This window comes from Capsicum annuum, chromosome 8 (genome assembly GCF_002878395.1).
Source record: "Capsicum annuum cultivar UCD-10X-F1 chromosome 8, UCD10Xv1.1, whole genome shotgun sequence".
Classification (NCBI taxonomy): Eukaryota; Viridiplantae; Streptophyta; class Magnoliopsida; order Solanales; family Solanaceae; genus Capsicum; species Capsicum annuum.
In genome coordinates, this window is record NC_061118.1 from 150756195 (window position 1) to 150768589 (window position 12395).

Sequence of the window (12395 nt, forward strand, 5' to 3'; positions counted from 1 at the left end):
TTTCAGCCATCAAATCTAATAATCCGGCGTGTGAGCATGTTTCGGCTAAGTTTCCGGTGACTTTCATGTTCAAGATCTACTCGTCTCTTGATTTCGTGATGTCCCGTATATTTTATACCAGTTTTCGGCAATTTTCCAGCGACACATCGACTTTACGGCAATATTTACTACTTTTCGGATCACTTTTTTAGTTCGTTCCATTTCAATTGAGGTCTCCTAGACGTTCAAAGCAGTCCTTATCAGTTTTCTTGCAGATATCTTCACCAAGTCCCTCACCGATTCTCATATTAGTTACATCCATAACAAGCTTGGTACATATGTCTTCTATGCACCAGCTTGAGGGGGAGTGTTAGAATATGAGTAGGAATAGAAATAGCATATAAAATCCTACTCGGAAAAGGATTGTAATGTAGTGTCCTATTAGGAAAAGAATTAGAATGTATTGTCTATAAATAGGGTCTCAATGTAATAATGTAGTTACAACAATTCAATAATATTTTTCTCTTATATTTTCTCCCAGAAAAACATAGAAATGTACAAAGGACCATCAATCTCAAAGTCTGTCATTCTTAAAAATCCTATCTTCTATTGACACTTCAGAAATTCACAATATTAGAGTTTATTTTGAATTTGAATTGTTGTAGCTTTTTCTGTAATTGTCCTGTCTTTAGCTGTGACAAATAAGTGGTCCATTCAACAACTTGACATCAACAATGCGTTCTTAAATGGTGATCTCTCCGAACAAGTGTTTATGGAGCAACCAAAAGGATTTGTTGATCCTCATAGGCCACATTTTGTATGCAAATTGAACAAGGCCTTATATGGCCTCAAACGAGCGCCACGCGCTTGGTTCAATAAGTTAAAGGTTTTTCTCCTGGGTATTGGCTTCCGCTATTGTTTATCTGACTCTTCTCCTTTTGTGCAACAAACTTCTAAGCTCACAACATATGTTCTTGTCTATGTGGATGACCTTATTCTAACTGGCAACGATAGTGATTTTATCACTGCATTTATTCGTTCTCTTGATCAACAGTTTTCTCTCAAAGATCTTGGTTCCTTAAATTATTTTCTTGGTATTGAAGTATCTCCAACATCAAATGGGATCATTTTATCTCAAGGCGGGTACATTCGTGACTTACTTCATCGAACTAACATGGTTGATGCAAAGCCTATCTCTAGTCCGGCTGAACCTGGATCAAGACTTACTCTTTTTGGTGATCCCCTGCCTGATGCTTGTTTATACCGTAGTGTTGTTGGTGCACTTCAATATGTTACTATCACTAGGCCAGAAATATCCTATGCAGTCAATCGAGTATGCCAATTTATGCAAGCACCCACCATTGCTCATTGGTCAGCTGTCAAACGCATACTTCAATATCTAATCCATCCATGATGGCCTCTTACTACGACCTATGTCTGATTCTAGCCTTGTGGCCTTTTCGGATGCTGGTTGGATCTCTAATCTTGATGATAGTCGCTCCCAACATGGTTTTGCACTATTTTATGGAGGTAACCTGATCAGTTGGTCTTCTCGCAAACAAAAGGCTGTAGTCCGCTCAAGCACTGAAGCTGAGTATCGTGCTTTAGCTTTTGCAACTACTGAATTAATTTGGGTTCAGCAACTGCTCAGTGAGCTACGTGCTCCTCTTATTGCACCCACTATTGTCCTTTGTGATAATCTGAGTGCACAATTTTTATCTCGAAATCCTGTTATCCATCAACGGTCAAAGCATAGTCGTCTTGATTATCATTTTGTACGAGAGATGGTTGAAGATCAATCGTTAGTGGTTCGCTATGTTTCATCTCAAAATCAACTTGCAAATATATTTACTAAAGCAGTTGGCACGAATCGGTTCCTCAATATTCGATCCAAGCTCATGGTTCGATCCCGAACATGATCTTGCAGGGGGCTATTAGAGTTTATTTTGAATTTGAATTGTTGTAGCTTTTTCTGTAACAAAAGATTACCTTTCCTGTAGAATAGGCATTAGATAAGGACTCTTATGTTTATCCTCAACATGTACAAATTTATATAAAAAAGAGACGCAATCAGCAGAATAAAAAATATCAGCACTCACGTTCTCAAACCTTCCCTGTGCTTAACCTTTCTCGTTCTTTATACACAACATAGATTAAATACCACCCCTTTAAGTCATATGATCCAAGTATAAAGGTAAAGCTCAAAGAGTAAATGCAAATGTGCAATCAAGGCAACAGTTGAAGCCAAAGTGTATGTTTTGGTACCCTTTGAAATCTTATCTTCCACCAAAATTGGACAACAAAGACACACTTCCCACCAAGATTACCACAGGAAAACAATATTACTCAACACCCTTTTCACAATTCAGTTCAGTATCTCAGACAATAGTCCAAGAACCCATACAACACACACACAGAAATGAAAAATCAGATAGGGGAAGTGGATAAAGTTTTACCGTTGGTACTCATGTCAGAGACCATGGAGTTCAAATCAGCTCGGATGACAGACTTTGGGGTCACTAACCGGTTCGACAAACGACGACCACCAAAAAACAAGAATCCAGCGGACCCATCTGGAAAAACACGTTTCTTTAAAGAAGCAGAAGTGGCAGGACAACAAAGATAAGCTGAACAAGTAGCCATAGAATTGTGCTCTCTCTCTCTCTACTCAGCAAATAAAAAAAAGGAAATCTTTTTTCTTGTTAAATATCAAGAGATGGGGTTAAACAAGAACGCATCAAGTATTGGATAGAAAGACAAAAGAAGAAAGGGGTAGGGGGGTATCTAAAGATTAAGAGATGCTAAGAGTAGGAAATTTGGCAGGACATAAAGGGGCTTAATTGATCCTAAGTTGTATAGGAGAATTGTTGGGTTTGTTTTGTAGTGAAGGGTGATGTTCGGTTGGTTGGTTGGTTGGTTAATGGTGGTGTGTTGCCGCCATCACCACTACTAAAATATAGTGCGCTTCAAAAAAAGAAAAAATTATTCACTCCCATTTTTAGGATGCCTTCCTGTTCAAAATACAAAGTCGACCATTAGTTTGGTACAAGTTACATAGATAAGGTTTGGTCTATTAGTACAGTAACAACTAGAAAAAAAAAGAGAGGCTAAAGTAGTAATTAACCATTCAAAATGGTCACTTTTATGTTTGTCTAAAAAATATCCTCTCATTTACTCTTTTTTTTTCATCAAATGTCCTCCAACTTAGTTAAATAACTCAGAAATACTCATTCTTGCTAATGATTACTGCAAAATATGACAATTTAACCCTTGTTTTAAAGTTTGGTACTAGTGTTGGCAAAGTGACCGGTAAGGAAAATGGCGGGCATGTGTTGCTATGGTAGGCTTTCACAGACCTTCATCAACAAGGTTTTGTCAATGAAAAATTAACCATCTTCTTGAAAATAATCTGTGTTATTTCCTAGCCCATATCTTTCAACTCTTGTTTTATTTTTTCCATCAGAAAGTGCAAGGTGGTGTCTACTGCTGCTCCCCTACACCCAATAACCAGAAGGTGAAAACCCAAACTCCCAAATTCTTGAAACTTGCTGTTACTGGTGTAACTGAACTATTAAGGCTCCTCTCCTCACCAACAAGAAACAGGTTTGTTTGATGCTTTTTCTCAAATTTGGGGTGTTTACATTTTCAAGATTTCATTTGATTTCCTTGATGTTTGGTAGATTGGAGATATATGATGAGGAAGGGGATGAAGACCCTTTGGTCTCTAATGTAGATGATGTCCTAAAGATTATCAAGTTAGATTATGAGAAAGCTTATTTTGTTACAGGTAGCCTTCTTTACCTCTTGATAGTTAGTAATCAGTTCAAACAAACATGGACTTGACGAGTGAAGACTGAAAAAACTTAGAGAGAGTTAGTTTGATTGAAGTCTTACATGTAAATTGTTGGTACCAAGGTTCTTTTTTTTCTTTGCTTTACTATGTGAAATCTTTCATTACTTGGATGACAAAGTTTTTTTTTTCTTTTTTTTCTCTGATTGTGAATAATGTATCAATTAACATTTAAGCTTATTAATGTGGTTAAAGATTAACTGGTCTTTGGCTAATTTAGAGCTTTCATTCAATATAGGCCTCTTTACCAGTGGAATTTACGCTGAAGACTGCATCTTTGAAGATCCAACTATAAAATTCCGTGGTAATAGGAATTAATTTCAACATCAGATGGCACACTATTTGATATTTGCATCACATTTGTGGCACAACGAGGAAATTTACTTGCTTATTTGTGAAAAAATTCCACTTTTAGTTTCATAAGTATGTCTCGCACTCGGTCTTGAAGAATTTTAAAAGAAGTATAGGCTTCTCAATTCATTGCCTTACACCTTTGGGCTGGGTGTTCATAAACCCGTTCTTTTCACTGGTAAATTTGATTTTTAATTCATGTTAGAAAGAACTAGATTATACATACTGCTGCATTTGGAGGTTGCATAAGACATGGCCAGACCATCTATCATTGGACCTCCTCTGATTTTATCATCTACCTGTGCTACGCTGCTAAAATTGCTGCCATGTGACCATGGCGTCACGAGTTCAAGCCTTGGAAACAGCCTCTGGTAGAAATGCAAGGTAAGGCTGCATAAAATAGACCCTTGTGGTGGGGCCCTTTCCCGGACCCTGCACATAGCGGGAGTTTTAGTGCATCGGGCCTGTGCTACATTGCTAATTGCACATTACGTATAAATACTGGCTTCTTCTTTTTTCAGTTCATAAACATATCAATTATCAGCTTCTATCACTGAATTTATTCTCTATGCGACATATTTTCTTTGTAATCTCTCTTGTATTTGGCCTCTTTAATCCTGTAGCTGTAGCTAATGTCAGTACTCGAAACATCTATCTCAGTTTCTGAACTAGCTTAGTAGTAGTATACTCCATTAGATGAATAAACAACGAGTATTGTCAATCTTTCACATCTAGAAATTAACTTAGTGTAACAACAAACAAAATATAATTCACCTTATCTTATGATTGTGTCATCCAGGAAGGGACTTGTATTCCCGGAATTTGCAATTGCTGGTACCCTTTTTTGATAGTCCATCAATCAAATTAGAAAAGATTGAGAAGGTATGTACTGCAAGTTCATAAATAGTAGTACTAAAGAATAAAAAGATAAAACAAAACAATCTAAAATTAGACGTAACATTCTCTGAATGCTTAATGGAAAGTGTTATCAAGAAATTGGTTCTTTACATTAGTTCTTACCCGTTGTAGAGATATGAAGTGCGTCAGTAATCTGATCTGTTCCGTTTCTAGATTGCTCCAACTTGAGACTTTGCTGATACAACTGGTTGTGCTTTGTTATTTATTATATTGGGATCACACAGCTCGTACATTGTGCTTGTCATACAGATATGAGATATGGAAGGGCTCAGTTACCAAAGTGATTATTCTGAATCTATTGTTGGAGTTTGCAAGTAAATTTGCAATAAACTCTTCTTCGTTTTCTTAATTACCATCAATGAATGGAAACATTTTAGCTGCGTTTTTAAGCGTAAGCATTTTTCTACTTAAGCAAAGATAGTAGCTAAATGTAGCCCTTGAGCTTAGCTATCTACCACACAGGTGAAGGATAATAGTGGCTAACTCAGTTCTATTATCCACTCCAAAAGTAGGAGAATACGGATGGCCTGGATGATGATTCCAATTCCACAAGAAAAATACTACGACGGCATCATACTGCCAAATTAATGTCATTTGTTTTCGCCTTGAGTCACTTAATGGTGTCCAAGCACAAATCCATTCTTAAATGATAATGAAACCACTTTTCGGTAATCCTTGTAAGTTTTAACATAGTCATTCAAATGTGTCCAAGCATTTTTCGATAATTGTAGTGATTGTTGTTCATATAGTACATTTACAATATTCAAATCTTCCTTTCTCTATCAGGAACATTTTGCTTAATGCCTAACTGCCTGATGTACAGGGTAATGATTCTAATGCAGAGGCCATAATGGCATACTGGAAACTGAGGTACTTGGTTTTATTCTTAAATTTTCGTTAGCTTAAGAGCTGCATATTTGCTTACAAGGTGTTATTCACTGCTCTCCAGCTCAAACATTTGATGTTTTTCTGTCAATTATGCATGGCTGATACTGATAAGTGATTAAATTTGTTAAATTACTGAGTATACAAAATACTTGGCTAAGAAGTTGTCTATTTGATGCGATTATTGTCAGATCGGTTATTACATAATTAAACTTGCTTTATAAAGGCTAGTCAATATTGAACTGAATTTTGAGAAAACCTTTAAATCACATCAATATTATTAGTGTTATGCTAGCATACAGATTTGCCCATGTACTATCACCATTAGATTCTTCTTTCAGTTATCTAGGTGGAAGTTCCACAGTTGCCTTGACACTGAAAGATTTGGAAACCTGAATTTTTCTCTTTGACTTTATGTGATGAAAAAATCATCCAACTTGGCTAATCTTTAGTTTTCAAGTTCTGACGAGAAACTGAAATAGTTCTGGATGCAAAAGAATAACAGAGTGACTTGCAGAAGATCCCTTATGATTGTACAACTTCTGAATTTTCATCTGACTTGCAGAACATCCCTCAAACTTCCATGGAGGCCGCTCATGTCCGTTGATGGAAATACGGTCTACGATCTTGATGAAAAACTCAAAGTAAGTCAAGAAGAGCTCATCTCTACAATTCAGAGCTAGAGGTGTTATTTGTTAATGGGCAATTTTCTTCCCTCAAATTGATTGCTTCAATCCTTAAACAGATTGTCAAGCATGTTGAGAGCTGGAACATTTCTGCTCTTGAAGCAGTCGGCCAGATTTTTACACCTGGTTTGAGGAGCCCTGGTGGGTGAAAACTCTACAGAAGATCCATGAAAAATCAGATCTTTCTTTTTTAGCTTCTATCCAGCATGTATACTCAATCTCAGAACCACCTCTTACAGTTTACTCACAGCTTGAGTTGGAAAGACGGTTATATAGGTAATAAATAGGTGTCATAATTTCTCATTTCACTGTATCGTTTATTGTTTCAGTTTATCTTCCACACCATTCTTGCCTCCAAATTGAGATCTCGATGACCCATCAAAGGCAGTTGCAATAGCTTTTCCACCTACGTGATGCTGGAATTCTTCCGTCCTCAATTGATACTTACCTTGTGTAACCATGCTATCATTGCTGTGATAAACTCTTGCTATCGACTATCGTGCTTTGTCTGTGTGAATTTTATCCTGAAACAAGCTTAGATTTCTCCTAACCTCCACACATCCAACCACATTTGTCACATGGGACGTATAAATGCTTAACTTCTGTCTCGCTCCACTTACACTCTCTTTGGATCTAGTTAGCTCTTCGTTTCCATGGTCATTGTTCTTGAATGTTTCAGTGGTAGTTCCATAGAAACTGTTCCTAGTGACTAGGTAAGAACCAATTCAACTGCAGGAACAAAAATAGGGAGGAATCAAAACTTTTTCCAGGGGCTACTAGGTGATTATATTTCATATAATCAGGAACTAACAAAGTTACAGGTGTCTGTTATTACAATTTAATACTCACAAATAATGTGAGTGAGTTTTTAACCAAAAAAAATCAAATTAATCATCAATCCTTCCTCCATGCATACAATAACAAAGAAAATCCTTCACTACTCCCACTTGACCCTATAGATGACCATGAACTTCTCCCACGTTCACTGTTCTCCTCTGCCCACTGCAACACACTAGAGCACGATGGCGATGGTGACGACAAAAAAGAAACAGACGGTGGTGCTGACATCGACCCAGCTGTTGCCGACAAACTTTTCCTCATCAATTTCTTCTCAGCACCACCCATTTCAGGCCAAACACCACCATCACCTACTTGGAACACAAAAACACCATGTTCATGTCCATGTCCATACCCAAATTTATGGTTGTCACATTTTTTGTTTACCCAATTGAAGACATCCCAAAAAAAAGTTACCTCCACTTTACCAACTAAAATTCTTTCATTGCCCCTAAATTTCCACCCAAGTCTTTTCACTACAAGACTTATTTTACCATCCACTTTCACTTTCAACACTCCACCCCCACATTCTATCACAAATTCATGTTTGACCCCCATAATCCGAGCCCGTGTAGTGTAACTCCTCCGTCCAAACACGTGTTCTCGCCTTGACAACAAAGTCAGGTCTCCCGAGCAACAGCCTGATACCAGCCTGGTCCGGCCTGTCAATTCCGTCAACATATCACCAAGAAAAAACTCCAGTCTTGTATTGCAGGTAATTGCAATGTAAAAACACCCCTCAGGCTCTGCTGAGTTTTGATTGAACTTGGCAAGTGTGAAGTCCCAATGGATCTTCATCTTCTTACGATCGTGTAACTGGACCGGGTGGATGGTTTTGCATCCAGGCCGGGCTTTGAATATGGCAAAAGATGATTGGTGGAGGGGAATGGTGATGGAGAAAAGATCAGGTGCATGGACTAACAAAGAATGAGAAAACATGTTCTTGGACCAAGTGAGTGTAAGATAAACAGGTGAGCCACAAATCTGAGCTTGGTAAATACATGTAACAAGATTTTGAGGGACTTGTGAAGGTGGAGGAGAGGAAGTTACAGTTGTTTTTGAAGCCTCAGAATTATGAGGAATAGTAAAACAAGCAGGTATGATATTCTTCATTCTAACACAACGTACACTACTAAATGTTGGAATCAAGAATTGGAGGATTTGGCCTTAATGAAGTTACTAGTGAAAATGTTGACCATAATGATGAGGTGAAGGAGGAGGAAGAGGGGGTTGTAAGTTGTATATATGAGGTGGGGTTTCATGTTAGAGCTTGATTGGCGCCATTGAAAGAGATAGAAAGCTATATACATATATGATTTGCTCTTTTATTCATGATGAGTATTTATTTGTATGTGAGCTGGGAGGCATTAGCAAACTTCAAGACTTTCTTTTTGCTTCAAAGTCACCATAGCAGGTAGCTCTCTCTTGGTTTACTTACTTTATCCACTTCTTATTTATTTCCAATTTCTAAGTATAACTCCGTGCGCGTGAGCTCGTTCACATTGCGATCCTAAGTACGGATAAAGAAGGAGGGTTGCCGAGGGTCAGTCGGAAACAACCTGTCTACCCCATAAAGGTTTTACCTTCCCCAAACCCCACTTGCGGAAATGAAATTGTACCGAGCTTTTTGTTATTGCTGTATGACTCTTTATAATGGCTAGTGCGTTTTCATTTTATGTTTTTTAATATGTTTGATACGACGAAAGTCATTTCCCATACGCAATGTCCTCCCCCCTCTCTTAGGCACACCCTAGACAATTTTTTTTCCCTTGGCAATTGAAAAGTGAATTATAAAAGGTGAGGTGGTGCCTTGGGAAGAGGGAAATCCAACTGCTCTTGTTGGGATGTTCCAATTTGGACATGGATATGCATATATTGGGGAGGGTTCAATGCTTCAATTTTCTTTATTTTATCTTGTGATCAAATGGTATGGGGTGGCTTCACGAATCTTAAAATTTTTTAAAAAAAATTGTAAAGCACAAAAAATTTATAGGATATATGTATAAATTGATTAACTATCTAGGTATAACAATATACATACATAATGACAATTCTATATCTAGAGCAAATTTACAAATCACAGCATCCATATTTGTTGCCTTGCCACTTCAAATGTTATGCTACAAGACTTTTTAACTTAGAAGTCAAACAAAGAATGCCAATCAATTTTTAGCTGTAAATTTTCTGATTTCAAAATAATAGGCTGGCCTGGCCTCCATATTCCTGTTTGATTTGCTCAACTCCAAAAACTAAATTTTGGGTTTTAAAGTCTACAGTCTAACTTGATGGTGGGACATGCCAATTAATATTTGAAAGTTAACAATTACAGTCTGTCCTTTCATTTTTAGTAGTAGTATATAATAAAGTATTGAACCTTTTTTGTTAATTCAACAGAAAAAGAACTTATCCTAATGACATAATTAAGTCTAATCTAAGCTGTACTCAATTTCAAAAAGAATGTTAATGTAAATTAAAAAAGTAATATTGTATGAAGAAAAGATTTCCCTTACCTTCATGCAACAGACACATAGGTGAAAAGTTTGTTTAATTCAAATCAAATGTGACTTTTTCTTCTAAAAGTAATATTTTGAAAAAGAAATTCTTCATCCATGTTCTATTTCACACCAAACACTTTTCCTAGTCTAGGAGTATAATTTTGGACTATATTTAGGAATTGGTGAAATAAATTAAGAACACATCTTAGTGTGCAGAGTAATTAAAGAACATTGTGCTGAAAAATCGTTTCATTTTGTAACCTTTATGACAGACATTATCATTACCCTCAAAATTAACCTTAGAGAAAATAAAGATAATTTTTTAATACTGAATTGAGCTCTGCTAATATTGTTTGCCTCCTTTTCATGAAAGTACAATCTATTAACAACAACAACAACAATATATCCGGTTGTCCTCAAGGGGTGGTTGAGTTGGTTTGAGGGGGACTTTCCGTAGCAGAGGTCGCGGGTTCGATCCACCCCTAATGCCTTCTCAATCAAGCTCGTCACACGGGGTTTTACCTAGTGCGGTTTACATCTCCTTTGTGGTTTGCGAGCTATTGCACAGTGAGGGGTTTACCCAGTGCTCACCATAGAGTACTCACCCGAAGGGCAGAGGGTGTAGCGGCTGCGGGTTTTCATGGAGTTTCCAAAAAAAAAAAAAACAATAATATAATCCGTATATAACCCTTACCTTTTGTGGGGTAGAGAGGTTGCTCCCGATAGATCATCGGCTCAGATGAAAATGTTTTAACATAGAGCTTCAAGAAAAAAATATGACAACATAATAACAATAAACAAAGTAAATAAAGCAACATATAGTAATATATATTTGGAGAAAAAGAAACTACGTGATCACGCGTGGCTAAATTGCACGTTTTTGTAATGCCTTCTGCTCCAACAAAAAGTGTGAAAATACTCGGTTAGGTACTTATTAATCTTCTACCCTAATCCTCGACCTCCATGCATTCATATTTAGGATCATGTCATCGATAAACTAAAGTTATGTCGTGCTATCTTCTGTCTGATCATCTCTCCACAGTTCTTCTTTAGTCTACCTCTACCTTACCAAGAAATTAATATTTATTTCTGCTATTAGAGGAAATAAAATAGCCAAAGTATTCCTCTATCTCAAAAAAAAAAAAAAAAGATTTTATTCTGGGACTACATGGGCCTCCCAAAAATGAAACTATTTGGGCTAACAAATGCTAAAGTCCAATACAGGACAAGAAAAAGAGGAAGATATGGGTTTTTAACAGTAACCTTTGTCAGCCCCCATATTAGGACATATATGTGGAGTAACAAGTCTTTTGGGGCATTAAAAACATTTAAAATATTTAAAATGATTGTCAAATATATTGGTAGTAATAAAACCGAATAAATGTTGATTCGTTTAAAATCACAACAACAACAAACCCAGTGTATTCCCACACAGTGGGGTCTGGGGAGGGTAAGGTTATTTCCGATAGACCCCCGGCTCAAGACTTTTTAAAGAAAAAAAATATGACTAAATAAGGTCTTGCCCTAATGAAAGAGATGTAACATGCATCGTTTGACAGAAGCCCTTTCAATTTTGTCAAGAATATTAGGTTATGTGATTCAACAAGTTTGAACAAAAATGATGAATTCGTAGAATATATAATTGACGTGTTATATACATTTGAAACATATGAAGTTGTTTACTTGCAAGTTGAAGCAACCAAATACACCTTGACCAAAATTTGTGGTGTAGTCGTAAATACACCTCCATTCTTACATGAAGTCTCAGGTTCCGAGCCTTGGAAATAAAAGTCACTTTTTATATAAAGTGTTTTCCTTTTAAAGAGAGATTTTCAACGTGAACCTAAGTTAGTCAGACCTAAAAAAGTATCGAAAATTTTCTAAAAAATTAAAAGAAGAAGAAGAAGCCAATACACTTGGATTTGACATCACTTTCACAACGACTTCATGCTTGTAGTAGATTCTTTATGTGTACGGAATTCAACTAAATGAATTGTCATTTTGTCAAAAAGAAAAGTAATTAAAATAGAAACCCCAAACAAAATAAAAGGAGAATAGAAGAAACAATTTTGAAAATATTTACCTACTACCATTATCTTATTGCGAAGACATATTTTTTGGGGTTAATAATGTTTTGCCTTAGTATGTCCCTTTCATTACCACATGGATACAATGCAAACTTCAACACAAAGCCAAATAAACCTACCTAATTCACCTGCAAAACCATTATGGTAAAAAAAAAAAATTTTTTATATAGGCGTAATTAAGGGTTTAGGTAGAGTAGTTATCAAGTCAGATTTAGGGTAAAGTAGCCCAAGAACTCTAATAAAAATTGAACTATTTTTGTAGAGTTCAAAAAATTTCAATGTCTACAAATGTCCCTGCTTCAAGACT

At 36.5% G+C, this 12395-nt stretch overlaps 3 protein-coding genes across 5 annotated transcripts in view; 1 reads left to right on the top strand and 2 right to left on the bottom strand.

Moving 5' to 3' along the window:
* Nucleotides 1–2631, bottom strand: part of LOC107839468 (zeta-carotene desaturase, chloroplastic/chromoplastic) — a 10616-nt gene extending 7985 nt beyond the window's left edge. The window contains 1 exon segment of the mRNA NM_001324568.1: nucleotides 2436–2631. Coding sequence (NP_001311497.1) covers nucleotides 2436–2622 — 187 coding nt within the window. The 5' untranslated portion in view covers nucleotides 2623–2631.
* A 511-nt stretch (nucleotides 2632–3142) lies between these two features.
* LOC107839471 lies at nucleotides 3143–6972 on the top strand. 3 transcript variants are annotated; one of them, XM_016682970.2, is made up of 8 exons: nucleotides 3143–3348; nucleotides 3443–3582; nucleotides 3660–3766; nucleotides 4068–4133; nucleotides 4980–5062; nucleotides 5922–5968; nucleotides 6549–6627; nucleotides 6729–6972. In XM_016682970.2, exons 1-8 carry the CDS (start codon nucleotides 3298–3300, stop codon nucleotides 6816–6818), a joined length of 663 nt encoding a protein of 220 aa, XP_016538456.1. In that variant the 5' UTR covers nucleotides 3143–3297; the 3' UTR covers nucleotides 6819–6972. The 3 variants fall into 3 exon arrangements, with proteins under 3 accessions (XP_016538456.1, XP_047250549.1, XP_016538457.1); XM_016682971.2 differs by having other exon boundaries at nucleotides 3164–3319; XM_047394593.1 differs by lacking the exon at nucleotides 4068–4133.
* A 35-nt stretch (nucleotides 6973–7007) lies between these two features.
* On the bottom strand, nucleotides 7008–9206 carry LOC107839469. The gene has a single exon (XM_016682966.2). The coding sequence runs from the start codon at nucleotides 8617–8619 to the stop codon at nucleotides 7564–7566; it is 1056 nt and encodes a 351-aa protein (XP_016538452.1). The 5' UTR covers nucleotides 8620–9206; the 3' UTR covers nucleotides 7008–7563.
* Nucleotides 9207–12395: the final 3189 nt, after the last annotated feature.

Coding starts and splice junctions, on each gene's coding strand:
- LOC107839471 (XM_016682970.2), top strand. CDS start 3,298: ATGGCGGGCATGTGTTGCTATGGTAGGCTTTCACAGACCTTCATCAAC. Junction 3,349..3,442: donor CACAGACCTTCATCAACAAG/GTTTTGTCAATG, acceptor TTTTTCCATCAG/AAAGTGCAAGGTGGTGTCTA. Junction 5,969..6,548: donor ATGGCATACTGGAAACTGAG/GTACTTGGTTTT, acceptor TCTGACTTGCAG/AACATCCCTCAAACTTCCAT.
- LOC107839469 (XM_016682966.2), bottom strand. CDS start 8,619: ATGAAGAATATCATACCTGCTTGTTTTACTATTCCTCATAATTCTGAG.